This window comes from Oenanthe melanoleuca, chromosome 2 (assembly GCF_029582105.1).
Source record: "Oenanthe melanoleuca isolate GR-GAL-2019-014 chromosome 2, OMel1.0, whole genome shotgun sequence".
Taxonomy (NCBI): Eukaryota; Metazoa; Chordata; class Aves; order Passeriformes; family Muscicapidae; genus Oenanthe; species Oenanthe melanoleuca.
This window is the reverse complement of record NC_079335.1, coordinates 88,203,003-88,222,406: the sequence shown is the minus strand read 5'-3', so window position 1 is coordinate 88,222,406 and position 19,404 is coordinate 88,203,003. Positions and strand designations below refer to the sequence as shown.

Below are 19,404 nucleotides of genomic sequence, written 5' to 3'. Positions count from 1 at the left end.
TAAGCATTTTTTTAATAGTTTAAATTCTAATGAAAACTTAGAAAAGGGTAGCATATTTCTGTTTATTGTATATATGCATTAGTTGCCACTTTGGAATTGCACAGATGGAATGGAAATGAACTTGACAACCCTTCAAATGCTTTGTTTAAATCTCTTAATGACTCAGTGTTAGTCCTCAACAGAGAAGAAATGTGTGTTTCCTTGCTAATCCATACTAGTCTGGCTGCAGCCAATACAGGATTCCAGTTCTTTCTGCAGTTGGAAGAAACGCTGCCAGACAGTACTAAAAGGTAAATAAAATGTCCTCCTTATCCCAATTCTGTTGGATTAGAAGCACATCTGATCAAGGATCTAAATCCTGTTCACAGAGTCTTATAAAAATAGAAATGTGTTAACTGGATAAAAGATAACTGAATAAATTGTACAGGCATGTACCTTCCAGATGCTTAAGATGCTTAAAAATAGTCTTAACATCTTGATTTAATTGCTTCCAGCATAATTCCCACAATCCAGTGTATTGGCTCCTCTTTTTAGTTAGGTTTTTGGTATTCAGTATTTTGGTTGGTGACTTGCAAAACCATAAGTTACTCTAAACTATTGGCAGGTATAAACAGCTGTTTTTAAGGAGTACTTGTGGCAACAGTGTATGGGGCCTGTAAGAGAAGGAAGATGGAGAGGGCTGGGTCAGAAGGAGCTCAGCAGTTTGGAGTGAAGTTACATGCATTTTGAGTTATGTGGTAACCCATGGATTAGTGGTCAGGCACGTCTAACGAAGATGAAATTACAAAAACACAGCTGTAAATTCAGCCTACTTTTTTTCCAGAAGCTCTAGACTAACAGCCTTCTTGGACCTGAGCAGGCTGTTTATAGGGTGTGTGTCTTTCTGTGTTTTCCTGTTACAAGGCACATGACAGAGCAAGATCTAAGAATTGTCTGAGTTTATATTAGCCATTGCCAAGCTGTACTTGAAAAATAACCCTTTTGGAGGCCAGCACTTAATTTGGACAAATAAAGCCCCTGGCTGTCAGCACAGTGATTCTAGTAAAGCTTGTTATTCTTCTGTTTCAGAGAGAGGGTGGCTCATGACTACTTGGGCAGATCTAATCTTCCTTGTTTCCAAATCACAAAGTTGACTATAATACAGTAGCTTCAACTGGACTAGATAAAAACATTCCTGAAATTACTTCTGGTGGTTGTTATTTAGGGAGTAGACTGGAAAAATCTGTAAGATATCAGAATTGTGTCTGAAAACTTGCAGTAAGAAATTTAGAAAAATCAATATTCCAGTTGCTGAGAAAAGAAACATCTTGAATGCTGATAAGTGTGTTGTTTTCTTCTGCAAAGAAATGTTTCTTCTGCCTTTGGATTCAGAAGTATTTATTAAAGCAAGTTGCTGGAAATTACAGGTCTAAAGTTTTATTCTTGACTTGCAGAAGAAACGGCCTGACAGGAATCTCATACAGGTCAGCAAGTGCAGAAGAAGGATCCTGCTTCTGGGATGGAATATCTCCACTGAACACTGAGGGTGGGCACAGTGGTGTCCTGCCAAGCACCTTTGCTAAAAAAGGGCCAGGCAGGGGCAGATGGTTCTTGCAGACATCTCATTGAGGCCATTCAGCAGTGGGCCCTCCTGATAAGGAGCACTGACAGCACTCGGGGTCTTGCAGCAAGGGTGGGGCCAGCAGCTCAGGGGAGTGACTGTTCAGTGCCTGTGAGCTGCTGCAGCAGTGTCCTGCTGTGGGTCCCTAGGGCAAGGCAAGCATGGACATCATGGAGCAAGGCCAGTGGAGGGGCACCAATATGGTGAGGAGGGAAGGCAGAGAGCTGGGCCTGTTCAGCCTATGGAAGAGATGGAGGAAGAGAGATCATCCTGCAGTCTGCAACTCCCAAATGGGAGAGTTTTGGGGAAGGCAGGGCCAGGCTCTGCTTGGAGGTGCACAGGGAGAGGATGGGAGGTGACAGGCAAAAGTTGCTACCAGGGAAACTGCAGTTACTCATTAGGGGAAGAAACTTCACCATGAAGGTGATCACAGAAACAGGGCCTGGAGGAGCAGTTGAATCCCCATTGGCAGAAAAGTTTGGACATCAGCCTGGCAGGGGCCCAAGTAACCAGCTCCATGTGGCCCTGTTCCAAGTAGCAGCTTTGGTACCAGATGATCTCCAGAGATTGTGGGTGTAAGAGGATGGTAGTGTGATGTAACTTGCCCTGCCTTTTCAGCTGACCTCATTCACTGGACTGCACTATTTCACTTATTTCTGATCTAAGTGTTAGACAACTGGGCCAAAAGGAAAAAAGTACTCTCTGGTTTTTTTAATAATTGTAATTTTTATGAGTATGATGAAATTTGCTGATTTGTACGTTATGATAAAAAGCAGTATTTAATTTCTATTTCAAAGTATTTCATCAGTATTTCTATTTTAAAACTTGTTTTTCTTAGAATGAAGCTATCATTTTTCAAAAGCAGTGTCAGGTGTACTAAGTTAGCATTTGGAAAACAAAACATATCTTCAGGATACAAACCTTTGAGCTGCTCACCAAGTATGACTGGGGTAGGGGAAAGCAGTGAATCTTGCCCCCAGTAATGCTTTTTCCATGGTTCAGATCTGCATGTGGGTGAAATAAACTGCCAAAGCAGTAAGAGAAGTTTTCTCTTGAGGCAGCTACAGTGAGACTTAGACAAAATGAACACCTAACATCTCTTTCACAAAGAGCAATGTAAATAAGTGTTACTATTTGTCATAGTTTGTATTTTGAACATTAAGTCAGGCTTGCACAGGCTTGTAGTGGTCTGTCCTAGTAGGAAACTTTCAGGACCATGATCCTACAACACATTCACACTACACTTACTCCATGAAAAGCCTTAAATGGTTATTTGGTAATATTTGAAAAATTATGGGCCATGCTTTTCAACAACTTTTACAAGCTTAAATTTCCTCTGGCCTAATCTGACACAAGCTTATGAGTTGCTTTGTAAAACTTGGAGGCAGAAGTCAGTGACTATGGTGTCCAAAAAACAGTAGAGTTAGGACTTACAGCTCAGAAAAGGCTGTAAAGCAGCGCTTCTGAGGAATTTTCTAGCTGTAATAATATACCAAAATGAAATCTTAATCTAAAATGCAGTAAAAAAGTAGGCTTAGCCACTAGTTAAATTCAAAGAAAAAACCAACCAACCACAACAGGGTATCTCATGGATACTTTCCAGTTTTATTCTGCTGCTATAACATAGTCACTCAGAAGAACTGAAGTGTAACAGATCATGCTCTGCATTAAAATCTTTTTAATAACATTTAAACAAACCTACTCAAAGAAACCATTCCCCAGTTCTTGATTAGAGGGAATAAATTAAACACAAAAGAAAAAATACATACATGCTTGAAATAAAATTTAACATAGATATTAAAAAAATTCTGGGCAACATTAAAGAATGAAGTCTCAGAACCAGCCTGATGTTCTTACATATTTCAAATGAATGTAAATTAAAATGGAACATACTTACTTAATTTACTTCTCAAACTTCAGTGCAGCACAACACAGTTTAATATACAAATAATGAGTAGACTAGGGCATTGGTAAATTTATCATTTGTTAACAGTTTTTCTAATGCTGGAAGTGGGCATCATCTAAAGTCAAACATGGTAGTATTTCTTCATATCCATCTCTCTTCTCTAGAATACAGCCTTTTATCTAGCTGCAACATTGTAGGTAAATTGAAAATCCCAAGTACAAATTAACAGAATGACATCAAGCATGTTCATACAAACTTTGGACTGGAGAAATGTATGCTGAGCTAAACTTTCCTGACCATTCCTACCTGAAATGTGACATGTCTGTATCTGTTACTAAGCTGACTGAAGTTTTTGAGCAAGGTTAGCTGAAGCAGCCATTGAATATAAGGTTTTGGGCTTTTGCTATAAGCTTTTTTTGCCACCACCAAAAGCTCCTCTCCTAATAATTTGTCATACATGATAAAGTGGGAAAGAAACTTGGAACTCGAACATACATAGCTCTCAATCATTGCTAGTTATGCCATATATTGGCCTAAAATATATGAAATTAACAAAGTGCAAATGACTGCCAAAAGCAAAATTTGATATCCTGATTTATCATCATCTTTATCATCAGAAGACTATGTCTTACTTCTTGCAGCCTTCAAATCACAATTTAATAATTGGAAATACTTTAAAACTGTATATACCAGCATTTATGTAGAGAAAAATTATGAACAGTTACACTCTTAGTATTAGTCCATATAACTTAGCTTTATGAAGCAGAACAGAAGATATATCTGAAAAACACCTAGTTACATAAACATCTTCACCTTGTAAATTAGAGATTAAATAAAGGATTTCCAACAATATCATACCTACTCTAAAAACAAAATATTACATATTTGAAAAGAAGAATTGCATTTATTCAGTAGAACCCTGGTGGTGTTCAAAGCCAGGTTGGATAAGGCCTTGAGCAACCTGGTCTAGTGTGAGGTGTCCCTGCCCATGGCAGGGGCTTTGGGACTTGACCATTGTTAAGGTCCATTCCAACCCCTTAACATCCAATGATTTTTCTTAAGGTTTCCTATTATTTATTTCCAAGGATATAGGTTTAAGGAAATAAGTGCTGTAAGTCAAACACATTTGCTGTGTCATTCTTAAATTAAGGGATCAATAAAAGAGAAAAGCCTATGCAGGAGAATGGGGCAGGATGGAGCTGTGTTCATTTCAGAAATCATGACATCTATGCAGCCAAGATACAGAGAAGGTGTGGGGGAACAAATCTAAAAGTGGATTTCAATTTTTTTCATTAATACCAATATAGTGGAACAGTATTACAATAGGTATCCCAGTTACATCTCTCTTATTTCTGTTGAAAAATATTTTCCTCCCTGTCCCATGAAAAAGCTACTAGATAGATGTCTAGCCCTTACTGAATTACTCTCTCAAGTTGTTTTTAATACTTTCATAATAAAAGAAAAAAAAAACTTTAAGTCAAAGTGCAAGCCACCTTGTTTCAGCCCTTCATAAGAGTGTTAATATTTTTCCTCATTCATTTTCACTTATTTTTTAATAAAAATTTGAATGAGCTATTAGGAACCTGCATCCCCCACTGTACAGTCATATCAGCAGATACTTCCTCTATTCAGCCCAAATGAATCTGGAAGTTTGTTTTCAAAATAATCATTACAATATGGTATTTTTAAGCAGTCCTGTTTCTACAGAAGCAATGAGCAAATCTAAACTCTTAGCCTATTATCATAACAAGAATTTATCTGAAGAAGTAGCAGAGATATTTCAAAGTTTTTAAAGTAATGTAGAAGTTATTTTTTCAAGTTTTGATCAGCTACAATAACCTATGATTGCACTGTAAACTGTTCCAGCTCTTTTACTTAAAGGAACAAACTTCATATCCCAAACCCCACTTAGTGGATGCCAAGAATATGAAAAAATATTATAGAAAAGGTTATTGATTGCAAGTGGGAAAAGTGATATTTGAGTTCCTTCCTACATTAATCCTAGAATTTTTCTAGGCTATTCAGGCTTTTGGAAGCCAGTTTGAACTCTTATGAGCATAATCAACCTGAGAAACACAGTTAGTGGAAAATTCCTATATCATTACTAACTGCCAGCATTTTTAATGCTGTATGTTGACTTAGTCTTATTTTAATCTGACCTTCTGAAATGAAGGTTCATAATAGCATGACTTGAGCCACACAGAAGAGGACTCTTGATAAAAGTTCTCTTAGTTAAGCTGTGGCCAGCGATTCCAATGTCACTCCTGCTAGTAATACCTTTGCTGGAAAAAAGCCCCCAACAATATGTATCATCAGGGCTTAAAAATGTGGTGGGGAGGAAGAGGAAGATGAAGATTTTATCTTCAGGTACCATGTACTATTCAAGTACCACGTAGGAAAAAGGCAGCAATAGGAAACTTGAAGACAGTTTTACCCACAGAAATCAATTAAAATATATATAAATAAACACAAAATTTCAGTACTTAAAATGCTGCTATTTTGCTGGCTTCTCGAACCCCACTCAAGTAAGCTCCTGTAACGGTCTGAGGAAAGTGCCTATTTGTGGCCTGTATAAAAAAAAACACAAAACAAAATGAAAAGTCAATTGTTTCTAAAACTAATAGTACAGAATTTTAGTTTACAAGGTCAATTTTGTTTTCCTCAAGCATACACCTACATTTTTAAAAGCCATGGAAAACTCCTAAGAGAAAACATGAAAGGAAACACTCAAGATTTTTAGCAACTTCAAAATTTGCTAACAAGTCAGCTACAAAAGCAGCAGTCTGTTCTACTATCTGCAGTTTAGGGGGGCAGGTTAAGTTCTTCCCCAGTACAGAATGTACCTATACTATCATGGTGCATTTGTTATGTTACCCACAAGTGGAGTAACAGAAAGACAATTTGACTAAAACTTCATTTTACTCCTCAACTGAAATACTTGGCAGACTTCTCATGCCCAGTAATAATATGAATAGAGAGGTTTCTGTGTCAAGAATTATTAGCATATTTATATAGAATATTTATATACTACCTCTACATTAATGGTGCTGGCTAGCAAGAGATGATCTTCCATAAGAAACTGCTCCCACTATTCATAATTAAATGGTAACAAAGATACTTACCTCACCAGCAAAAAAAACTTTTCCTTGTATGTCTTCAGCTATCATGTCATAAGCTTCACCGCTGCCCCCTGTTTTCACAAAACTGTAAGCCATCTGCAGCCAAGGGTCATTGCTCCATCGAGTAACAAAAAACTTCACTGGGTCAGGAACCTCCTGCATAACCAAAATAGAAGTTAAACACTGCAAAGAGAAGTTCAGAATTGCACAGCTTTTTCTCAAACAGTTTCTAGTAATCTTTAGAGCATTTAGTATTGTTAAGATACAGATAAGATCACATTCCGGAATTAAATTCCTATTTGTTTTTATTATAGTATTAACCACAAAGATAATTTCATTTGCTTGACTCCCCTGATGCTTAAAACATCACAGCTGCACTATTCTGAATGCACCAGATCTGCATATTGTAATACACCTAGAAGTACAAAGTACATGGAAAAAAACATCCCCCTCAAAATGCATACACACATGCTGTTGTAATCAGATATAATACTGATATTGTTCAACATGTTTTTATGTATAATGTAAGCAATTTTTGTCTTGGTTAGGCATAATGCTTGTTACATCTAGCTTGTTAAATCTCAAAATTCAATTTTCATTTCGGAGATAATTTTATTCCAACGGCTAAATGAGATTATTTATCTACGATCAGAGAATGAGCTGTCTTGAAAACTAGGGTCAGGGAGAAAACAAAAACCAGGGAACTCAGGGTCTGGCTAAGCCATGACAAGTAATACTGGGTATTCTTTTTCACATTGCAGCATGCAAATTCCAGTTTTCTACCAAAAAGAACCTGAGTAACACCTGTATGAAGGCTTAGTCAACTACAGCTATGTCTTATTCTGGAGGAACTCATGACAAGTAAACAGAAGCAGCTCTGGTTGCCTCTTGAGCAACATCTGGTATCGACCAATAAATTCCATTCAGGCAGCACATGAGAAACTCTAGCTCAAGTGATCAAGACAAGGACCAGCCAAATATGACAAGCTGTATGGATGTCCCAGAAGTAGCTCTGGTACACCCCTGAAGCTGTCTTGTCTTTGAAAAATCCCACTGCATCGTCCTCAGGTGACTGAAATTCACAACTGCTGTGAACCATGGAGACAGTCTTGAAAATCACTCTTTTGGATCAGAGTGGCACTGAAACCAAAGACCCATTTGCTACATTTTCATAAGATCAAAATACAGGTATGTGAACTTCCACTGCATGTTGTTCTAGTAACAATAAAGCCATTACCAAACATTTTTCTAGGAATAGCTGAGTTTTCAGATACTGAAGTTCTTCCAAGATCATTAATCCTAACATTTGAACCATCAGTAAAACTTGAGAGATCATCCCTGAACACAATCATTCCTGGGGATCTAACTGCTCTAAGTAAATTAATTGAGGCATTATTGTCTCTAGAGTGGAATGCAAATAACATTGCTAAGTGATAATGCTCTGCTTGTCCCAGATTTCTCTGATTTTCCTATTAGTTTTTATCCTAATGATGGTCTGGGGGAAGGAAAAAAGGTAATTTTTATCTAGTGTTTCTTTTTTACATTCAGGATGTAGGGCCCTTGCTAGATCATTTTGCCCATACCTCCATCCCAAGACAGCTGAGAAAGGGTTGTTTGTTAGTAGAAGAGAAATGGATTGGATTAGTTTGGGGGTATTGTAATTACAGTTGCCTTGGCATGGGGGAAGGCAGGAATCAATCAAATTCATCTAGTTTAAAGATCTTACCACGTATTAGAAGTGATGGCCAGGAAAAAAGTGACAGCTAAGAAGTATGTTTTGTGTAACCTGTCTAAAGTACCGCTTTTAATTAATCTTGCTTTTTAAAAGCATTTTAAAGGATGATAGTTCATTTCTCTTTTTCAGTTATATACGCCTGTCCTTCAGAGAGATCTAAGATACTTCAATATACATTTTTCACACAAGAGACCAAAAATTGTGAATTTTTAGTATGCCTCAAAGAAAACCTATTCCCTGAAACTGACAAGAAAAGAAAAATAATTTTAAATGCCAAAGGTCTGCCTATACATCATTAAGTACTACATTTGAAAGCTTTATTCTGGTGATAAGTTAATTCATCTCTTAATAAAAAGGCTTCTCTTACCTGCTCCTTAAACAGCTCTCGGAGTACAGTCATACACTGTTGCAGTACTTGTTGATCATCTAAATTCTTAATGGTTGTCACAGCATCTCCAGTGACCACTGACATTAAAATGCTTTCTTTGCTCTAAAAACAAGACCTTATTAAGTATTTCATGAACAGTGTCTTTTAATTGGTATTACAAAGATATTTTCAGCTGCAAAGCAACTGTTGTTCTAGAGAAAAGTGGGTTTGATTCCTTGGAACAAAGGGTGCATATTCTACAGTATTCATGCTCAGATTACTACATCTTCTGATGTCTTGTTCACAGGTCAGTTACAGTCAGCCCCTTTTACAGCTTGCTGAATTCGCTGAAAACTTTCTATCTACCTACTTAAAGGCTGTACCCCCCCACAATTACACTTGATAGTGTTATTCTCTGTGCACCCTCTTAAGCTTCAGTTTTGTGCCAAACTTTCACCTCAGCTGTACTCCATTTTCAAAAGGTGATGACAGAGAGAGTATTTAAATACTAGTGAGATATGTTTTTGTTTAACCAATACTAGGTTCTTACAGATTTTGGACCAAGAAATGAAAGGTCACATCTACTGGTGAAGTTTTAGAGGTGAAGTGGCGAGTAGGGAAGAGCACACAGGTTCTCAGTGCCTTTAAAGAACTCTGACTGTCTTGTTTATATATGGCAATAATTCTTCTGTTGCTAACTTTGATAACTAGTACAGAATAGCTATCAAGCAAACTAAGCATTGTATGTAGAGTCTCTGGACAGCACCACCACACTGAACTTCTTGTAGCATGAGCTTAAGAGTACTGGAGAGAACATTTAAGCAAAGTTGTATACAAGCAGAAATCAGGCAGTAACAGAGCACAAATGTCACAGGATGGTTTCCTTTTGGAGTAAGACATCAGGTTATGAAATGGCCTTTTTATTGCTACAATGTAGTAAGCAGCAGTTGTTGTAGAAGTATGAAAAGGTATAATATAAATGTGTAATGTGTCTGCTTGGAACTGGCAGGGAGGAGAAACGTGATGTTATTCCACTGGTTTGAACTTGCCTTGAAATTCATGAGACTGACCCTACAGCTCTCAGGTTCATGCAGAACTTGTTGTTTGTCTTTTCTTCTGCTATTCAATATAGTTCTTGAGACTACTGCAAGCCAGTAAGTCAGCATGATCTTTTTAACAAGATTTTTAGGTGATTTAATAAGAGAACATAAGTTCTAAGATGGAAGTGACTAGTAGCCTTTTTCCCACATTAGTAGGTTTATAGTAAGGTATTACAGCCTTGTCTTCAGTAGAGATTTAGAATGTATATCAGTCTGTATCCAAACAATGGAAAACATTCCCATTAATTACAATAAAATATTGATGAGCTTTATTATTGATAAATAAGACTGCTTCCACTGCTTTTAATAGTTGCAGATGAGAGAGGAGGAAGAAAAGAAAAATTTTGTTGTTCAGTAATTGCTGCACCTAGATTTCAAACTGAATTTTAGAAGGGCCAAAAGAAAATACAGTTGGCATATATCATACCTCTGGATCCATGTCATAGAAGACACTAAAGAGCCCACGTTGGCTGGAATTGGGTGGAACATGACCAAAAAAATCAGCTCCTTGAATTTTACTGTCCCAAAATCTATATGGAAACTGCAAGGCAATCTAGAAAGATTAAAAAAAAATGCAATTTAAGCATTTCATACCACAAAACTTATAACAGGATATGGTATATGTTCTTCTAATACATGTTTGTTTCTACCCATTTAGACACAGCTTTTCCTATGAGTCGGTCTCAACAGAGAATACATGAACCAGTCCTCCAAGGGGGACAGGCAAAGAAAAAAAAATGTTATTAATTGCAAATGCACTGAATATCAAATCCACAGTGGAAGTAATTGTGTAAAATGCTCAAGGAATTCAGCAATTTTTTAAAAAAACCTAATTTTAACTTAAATGAGTGGCATCCTATATTTGGAGTTTCTTAATCTTGTCTTTAAATTTCAACATTATTACAATCTTGTTTCTGGCATTACTTTGTTACTGTTTTGTTCTAAGCACACATTTTATTGGGAACTTTTCAGGAGAGGCTGTGTTTTTGTATTGGGAAAGGGTAGGAGATTTTACACTAGTCAAACACACAACTTTCAGTATTCTTCACAAATACTTTATGAATTTACTAGGTTAAAACAGCCTGAAATAAACATATTATTGGAATTGTGAAAGATCCAAGACCATCATGAATCAAAATTAGGCACAAAATGTCTAAGCCATGAAATTCTTCTGTGAACAGTTTCTTTAAAAATGCCATTAAGTTGTGAAATCTAAGAAACAGAAATACATGTGATCCCCAATAACAATTTGCTCTTCTCGGCTACTGTATGCAAGTAAAACATAAACGTATGTTTATGCATGATAAACCCTGATAAATATACTGCAAAAGCAACAGGAATAAGACAGCCAATATTTATGTGAAAAGAAAATTCAAGATAATATGAAATCACTTACTTTCTCAATGACTCCTGCTCCCAAACTATTAATGGCTTTAATTTTTTTTTCTGACAGTGGAGGATTAAACTGAATGGCATTTTTCTGAAGAAGAGCCAGTGGTACAGTCACTAATACCTGAAAGAAATAGCTACAATCACAACAGTACCAAAACCTGAATTCAGCACTTGAGCCTCACTGCATCCTTCTAAGTATCTTGGATTATGCTAGTAAGATGCAGCATAATAACACACCAGACATTTCTAGATTAGTGTCTGGTTTTAGTTCCCAATAATGGGAAACACATGCCTTACATTCAGGTGGAAACACATCCCACAGCTTACTGATTTTAACTCATAGTCTGTTGAACTGCTTGTATCACAGTGGCTAACCATGCTACCAGTACTTTAGTAAATGATAGTCAATGGCTTCAGATTAACAAAACTGTCTATTTGAAATGAGAGATAGTCAATGATAGTCAATTCAGAGATTCCTGCTCTTTAAAATACACTCAGTAACACTGTTGATGTCAGTCCAATCTTTATCAAGTTTATGTATAATTTTTAAAATTTCTGAAAGCTAAATTACTCAGCATGAAGAAGGTGGGGATACAGGGAATAAGAGAGACTGAGAAATAGGGGTTGTCAAATCCTGGAAATTTTAACAAGATACACATGCTAAGTGGGGTAAGGCTGAGCAGGGAAGGGAACTAGATAACATAAATATCACTTCAAAGACCAGATAAAAATTTATTTGCTTCACAGTTTTAGTACTACCCTTTATAGTCCTTAGTTTTTCAAATCAGCTCATATTCAAATCTCAAGCATGCTCACCAAAAATTAGACTCTAGGATACCCACATAAAGGCCACTAAAATACATGAATATTCATCTTTGAATGGGGAGAAAATGGACTAAATAGTCTTCCAAGAGAAAGAAGAGGAAAAAAAGGACATGTACTGTGCATTCTCTAAAATTCTTAGTCTTGAAGCATACTCAGTACCTTTTGTGTTGTCCACACTGTTCCATCTGCAGTAGTGACCTGCACTTCTTCACCAGAATAATCAATACTCTGAACCTATTGAAAGACACATTGAGAGACTGCACTACAAAATGTACTTATGCAATGCAAATTCCAGCAAAAATAACTAAAATAGCACTGGTCAGCAATCTCAAAAATTGAATAAGACAAATTTCCAGAGAAATCCTGAAAGACAAAAAACAGTCTCCATGAAGCTGAAAAAGAAAAATCATCAAGATTCTAACATGTAAGACCATCATACTATATTTAAATACTGCTAGTCCTCAGGGAGAGTTTCAGAAATGTTGAAATTGTCCTCTTCAGTTTTTTTAAAGGCAAATTGAAACAGTCACAGGCACAGATTCGCCTGGTCCCAAATACAAATATATGACTGGGTTTTTCAAAGCAATCCAAGACAGGCACTGCATCAACATTTTCCAGACTCACTGGGAAATTCAGCCGGATGTCCAGCCCTTCTGCCAACTTCTCAATCACAGTTGAATATCCCACAGTTAGAAGAGTGTGATCTCCAGCAAACTGGGCAAAAAATTCATTGTGGTCCCATGAGCGTGCAGATACCTGTGGACAGAACATAATTGGCTGTTTCTACTGCTGAGGGGACATGGGTAGTATGAAAAGTTGCACAGTTTAGGAGAAGCCACCCTAGCCCCTTTGCAACTGGGAAAAAAAAAAAGTGTATCACCAGAATTTATGGCAATGCTGACAAAATCAAAATGTTTATTTACCTAATGCTAGTACATAACATGTGAATTGCTGGATTAAGAAAAGTCATAACATGGGTTGGTCACTAGTAGGGAATTTATAGCTCTGCTTAGTAGAGAAAACAAGGAAAATAGTACAAAAATCCAGGTGAATTGCAATGTATTTATTTCAGTTGTCTGTATCTAGCAGAGTAATCAGATTGTACAGCCTTAGGACTTCATATAAAAATGGAAATATCTTATTTCCCAACATGAAGGGGAAAAAAAGACACAAGAAAAACCCAGCTCCATGGAATTTTTCTGTCACTATGGAGGCTGTTCCATGATATCTTTCAATGACCTTGTCTCCTAGCCCCTGCAACCTTATAATAAAACAGTGGTATTTACACTAAGCAGTTGCCACTCAGGAGTAAAAATTCTGAAACAATTCTCAAACTACTATTCAGATGCCAATTCCTATCATTGCAGATGCATAAAATCAATCATATTTTGATTTTAAAATTGAAGGTAAAGTAGATTTTTACATCTTTCTTAATTCCCCTGGGCACTCATGGAATATAAAAACTTGACTTAAAATATATTCCAGAGATTGCTCTGCTATAGCATTGTCTTGCAGGTTTTTGTTATGTTCTTGCATGCTTCTCAGTTCAGATTTGTGCTTCTGCACATATCAGTCAGTTATCCCACTGCTGTAGTACAATTGACACTAAAGTCTTTACATGTAGCAAGAGGACTGAGTAAACAATGCATTGCCAACAATATGATACTTTTGTGTTTCCTGGAGCTGCTTGGTTAAAACTGAAGTCAAGAGGGCAGCCAAGTCTCAGGTGGCCAAGAGAGAACCTAGGAGTGGTGAACTGGGGCTCACCTCCAGGGAGTTGGAACACCTCAGGAGTCAAATGTGTAGTCAGATATGTAGCAGGGCAGAGAAATACCTGTTTCTAAACAGAGCTGAGAAGCAGAAGTCACACCCAACATCTGAGGACAAGTAACTCTCATGTGAATCATATCACCCAGCATTTCAGCAAAATGCCCAGCTCCCATCTAACCATCTCCTCTCAACTTCTACTTAAAGAGCGTCTTGCTGGAAGCAAGTCAGGAACTCCCATCAGATTAAATACGGCAGTGTTGGAGTCAGTGTCTCCACTTTGTGCTTTCAAACAACAGGTTATGGGTGTAAGAATAGTTGGGATAGCTGATTCTTCCTCTAGGGTCATAGAATGGATCAGGTGATTTCTCAGTGTTACTTCCAACTCTGTCTTTTGTGAAGCTCAGTCATTTCAGAACACAGCTGTCAAAACTCACCTGAGAGAGATTGCTGCCACAGGCATATTCCAAATTACTGAGATGGAACTGTAGGACTTTTTCTTCCAGCTCACTGAACTGGATACCAGACTCCTGAATAAAGGCTTTATAGATCTCTTGTATTTTTTCTGTGAAAGAAATTAAAATAAGAATATATGACAGTTTGTCAGAAGTGCTACTGCATTTCGACATGCTGTTCCCTGGATCACAAGATTTTCATGCTTATTGCTAATTTGAGCCAAGATGTTTTTCTTCTCATAGGAAAAAAAAAAAAAAAAAAAACACAAAAAAAAAGCAAGATCTTTCCAGTGACAGAGTACAACTTTGTTGTTTACACACAGGTTTCTGAGTAAGACAGGAGAGAAATTAATTGTTTAGCTATCATCAATATAGAGTTGAAGATTTCACATAAAAAAGACTTTAAGATAATGGAGGATCCTTGCAAATAAATCCTGATTAATTTTTACAACATCAAAGAACTAAGAAATTTGATCTATGGTTCACTGGAAAACATAGGGGTTATTAATTCTGTCTCACAAAATCCATGCTGAAGAGATTTGGGAGGCAGACATTTCTGAGCAAGTTTATTTTTTGCTTCTGAGTTTACAAGCCGTAAGTGTGGTGGGAGGCGTTACCAATGGAGATGGGACTATTCTTGCCAGCAGAAGGCTTTGATCAGGCTCTTTTTTTAGGCAGATTAGTTAAAAAGTGTAAGAGCTAAGTCTAGCTATGGCCTGCTTCAGCCAGAAGCAAGTCTTTTGAACTGCTACTGACACTAGTTATACTGAAAAAGCTACCTCATGAAAACAGGTATAATGAAAAGATACAGTATCAGAAATATCTATTGGATTTAAGGTCAGATGGATACCCATAAATTTAAAAAAAGTCTGCTGTAAGATCCAATTTAATATAGAACTTTATGAACACAGCCAACATCCTCATTTTGCAATACATTTCTCACTTACCACCAAGAGGAACATCTTGATGTTGGGTTTTATCTTTTCTCCACTCAGAGACAACATCTAGGATGGCATTGAAATGAAAGTCCATACGTTTATCAATAGTGGGATCTGTTATCCTTCCACCTTCCTGGATCAAGTCACATTTCTCCCCTAGTTTGTGCATTTTAATGCCAAGCTTAAGAAAAAGACATTTTATTGCTTTTTTAAGTATGGAAAAACTACAGCACCCAGCCTGCTCAAAGTTACTTAACATAAGGTGAATGCCTCAGATTTAAGTGATGCCATTTAAAAAAAACATCAACAACTTTACTCAGATAACTCTTGTTCTCTTCAAACTGAAATACCAACAATCCTTCTAATGTTAATTGTCCACAAATTGTTTTTTTTCCCACTTTTCCATCCTTTCCTTTATTGAGAATTCACAGAAACTTCCTCTGCAACTTTCCTGTCAGGCAAGGGCTAGTTTAGTCTGGTAATCAAACCATTCTCCTTTACTTCTACCTCAGTTTATTTTCTAAGTCACAATAAAAATCAGTTGCTTTCTACAACTTTCTGCTGTCTGAGACCCAAACAGTTCCCTGAATTCAGGAACTGACAGGATATTGCTTGCCAGTTACCACCAATGTTATTAACAACCAAGCAAAGGAGGAAATATTTGGAATTAAACCTTGCTTTGTTTGTCCAACCTGCATGGAAAACGCAACAGAGCTAAATTCAAATAAAGATTGTGTTCTACAGAGTCAATCCAGAGAAAATAGCACAAACATAATGCTAATTTCTTCCTAGAGCCTTGTTACTTAGGGGATGCTCCAGGGTTTTTCGCATATCCTCACATCTCTCTAGGCTGTGGGTCACCACTGCAGATCTTAAGATACAGTTGTACTTTCAATGAAAAATTACATTAAATGACCACAAAGGAATGAAGTGTTCTGAAGCGTATCCAGAAGCCATTGTTCCCCATTTCATAAATAAAACATGATTTTTTTAAAAAAACTAGAATTACTTCATGGCACTATAGGGCACTAAACAATTAAAACAGCATGGGCTGGATGTTCTACATGGAGAAATTCAGATTCCTACCTCCAAAATACCTCAACCAAACCACCAATTCATAAGAATTTTTAAAGAAATTGAATCGAGCACATTTGCATCAGTAGCAATTTTGCTGTTAGACATGTTAATCTTAACTTGTGCAGAATTTAACTAGAAATATCGAGAGGCAGCAAAGGCAGATCCATCACTGAAGTAGTAGCCTCCCACAGTAAAGCCTTTCTCAGGCTTAAGGAAGGCTGCTAGGGCCTTCTTATGTTACTGTCTCTAGAAAAGAGGCAAAAAATGATTTCTTCTGGTTCTGAAGCTGGAGCCACCTTGTTTTTCTTTACATGATGTGCCTGAAACCATTCTACAGCCCTTCTCTGTTCCCAACTGTTATCAAAGATACATTAGCAACACGGGGTTTACTTACAATGCAGAACAGGATTTTAACCATGTCACAAGAAAAGGACTCCCACCCTTACCCAGCCATCTGAGCCTGGCTTTAACAAGTTTTTCACTAGTGATTATCATGACCACTGCAGGAACCCACTTGCTCACACATTAGTGCCATTGGGTTGTTGACACATCCATTGACGATTTGTGCACCTCTTCCAACAGTGACTCCTGTGAATGTCTTATCGTCCCACACTCGGCCACCAATTCTGTCCTTAGCTTCTAAGACAATGACCTGTGGCAAAATGCAGCTTAGTAAATTGCAAGATTTAATTCTGTTAAACATATCTGTTCAACTTCAGAGCAAAGGAGAGAACAAAACACAAAAAAATCCCCAGAGTAATCCAGCAGTGTTAGCTATGTTAACACTTTTGCTCATTTCTGGACTATCTGTAGTTAATTTATGCATTTTAATCATCTTAGAAAGGTTACACTTTGGGATATACAGATACAAATATAACTGTTACTTTAGAAACAATCCTAACAAAAATAAGCCTTCTTTTTAAAGAAGCTCAAGATTTATTCAGGAAATCTGAAAATTGCAGTTTAAGGCATGCTACAGGCTATTAAACGCAATGAGCTGGGTGCAGTGTCTATACAAAATACATGCTGCATGCTGTTTAATTTTAGATACAAATAAATGCTGGTTTTAAACAGCAGGTTTACTCAGTAAAACCCCAGATTTCACAAATTAATTAGGATGCCCTAAACAGACGTGTTTGTATCAAGAATGTAGGCTTTTTCTTTTTGATGAACAACACTTTTCAAAGCAAAGGAAGTCTGATTTTTTTTTAAGTAATGTACTCTAAAGCTTCTTACCTTAATTCCAAAGTTGTGCAGTTGTCGGGCTGCTGCTAATCCTGCTGCACCAGCCCCAACAATAATGACAGATTTCTAAAAAATATTAAAATATTTAAATAAAAATAGTTAGAAATAAAATAAAAATTGCAATTTCACTCTCATTTGCTAAAGGTAAAAATGTTTGTAGGTTTCAGAAGTCTAGGCTCTTTTGTCATCTAATGTAATCTGTGATAACTTTTAAAGATGACAGGCCATTTAATATAGAATAAAGATCAGTGGTGGCTTTGAAAATAGTTAAAGTTTTTAAGGACTTCAAAAAGAAGATGCTTCGGTTTCTTTTAACAGAAAGAGCTGAAGTTATCAGTAACAAAAGTAGGAATCTAATTGAATTTATCAGACAAGACATATACTTACCTTGTAAGGATTTGAATCATAGATTGAGTTGACCAGTAACGACTATTTTATAAATGAAAAACATCTACAAATACACTTTCCAAACATGACTTACAATTTCTAGGAGATATTCCACAGAATACATTAATTTGATAAGTTTTGGGTGCTATCTAACAACTTGCGAGCCATAAACATGTTCCCCTTTTAATCATAGCTCTTGCAAACCAACATGGAATAGCAGTTTCCTCACCTATGGAAGCAGAGGTGTTTTATAGGAGACCCAGAATCTGTTTATTTTTCATACCATCCATTTGAACAGCACACGGGAAGCACAAATCCATGGGAATGAATTCCACAGATTTTAGTGGGGGGGAAAAAAAAAAAAAAGTCTTTCTTGGAAGGAGTCTAATTTATGTTGTTTCCATATCCATTGAAGGCATAAGAGAACAATATTAAAGGCTTTCCACATATTATGTTTTAGATGTAATTCTACCTATGATTCCATCCATTTATGTAAATGAGCCAAAAATTCAGAAGCAAAAAATTATTCCATGCATCATGTAGTTTTATAGCACTAATAATGCAGGGACTATTACAGCAACTTACATTGTGGTATTCCTTAGGAAGAAGGTACTGGTCAGGAGTGACTGACAAAATCCCTGTATTAATTAGCCCTTTCCTTGTCATAAAGTACAAGATCCTCTCCATTTCCTGTACACAGCGGATCCGCACAAGGCCCCGAACAATTATATGATGGATACATTTTTGAGGGGTGAGAGCCTCCTGCCAAGGGGAAAGGAAGAATAGAGATTGTTGATTTTCTAATATTCCATTTATTCATATGTTTACATCATATTTAAACTGTAAACCAAATGGTAAAAAGTCATGACTCAGGCTTCTGAGAGCATTTTAGAAGAATTTTTTTGTGGAAATTTCTTGTTAGTGAGCTTTAGTGAGGAAGGTAACAATTTATTAAGCAAGATTAGCATGAAGTAAAACCAAATGAGTCTACAGGAGACTTTTGATCACTCCATGGTGTGTTCCAGTAGCAGAGGAATGGTATTGAAACGGATTCCTGTTTACAAAATGAATCTACATGGTGCCAATGTTCACAACAGCATTCCAGTAAAATCCATTCCAAAACGGCATTCTGAGGGAACCTTTCACATAAATGCAGACATCCATATCAGAAAGCTTTGGTATGTGGAACTTCAGCATTTCTATCGAAGGCATTGCCCTAGGCTTAGCCTAAATAAAAAGACAGTAACTTCCCTGTCTAACAGGTTAAAAAAATGAAAAATCATAGAGCACAACAAAACACTGTTTAGATGTGTGCAAGCATCCCTTTAAAAAATTAATAGCTGGGCAGGCACTGTAGAGTTTTAATAATTTAAAAACTTTTGATTTTTACTGCAGAAGTGAGAGAGAGAGAAGAGAAGAGAAGAGAAGAGAAGAGAAGAGAAGAGAAGAGAAGAGAAGAGAAGAGAAGAGAAGAGAAGAGAAGAGAAGAGA

At 36.8% G+C, this 19,404-nt stretch overlaps 1 protein-coding gene across 2 annotated transcripts in view; it reads right to left on the bottom strand.

The window, feature by feature from the left end:
- Positions 1-3,181: 3,181 nt before the first annotated feature.
- KDM1B (lysine demethylase 1B) overlaps positions 3,182-19,404 on the bottom strand; it is a 27,426-nt gene continuing 11,203 nt past the window's right edge. For both annotated transcript variants that reach the window (XM_056483943.1, XM_056483944.1), the window contains 12 exons: positions 18,499-18,675; positions 17,518-17,592; positions 16,796-16,933; positions 15,214-15,385; positions 14,249-14,376; positions 12,669-12,800; positions 12,204-12,278; positions 11,224-11,340; positions 10,255-10,380; positions 8,728-8,850; positions 6,629-6,781; positions 3,182-6,073 (listed from right to left, as the gene is read on the bottom strand). In XM_056483943.1, the coding sequence (XP_056339918.1) occupies positions 5,990-6,073; positions 6,629-6,781; positions 8,728-8,850; positions 10,255-10,380; positions 11,224-11,340; positions 12,204-12,278; positions 12,669-12,800; positions 14,249-14,376; positions 15,214-15,385; positions 16,796-16,933; positions 17,518-17,592; positions 18,499-18,675 (1,500 nt within the window). In that variant the 3' untranslated portion in view covers positions 3,182-5,989. The remainder of the gene's footprint in view (positions 6,074-6,628; positions 6,782-8,727; positions 8,851-10,254; positions 10,381-11,223; positions 11,341-12,203; positions 12,279-12,668; positions 12,801-14,248; positions 14,377-15,213; positions 15,386-16,795; positions 16,934-17,517; positions 17,593-18,498; positions 18,676-19,404) is intronic.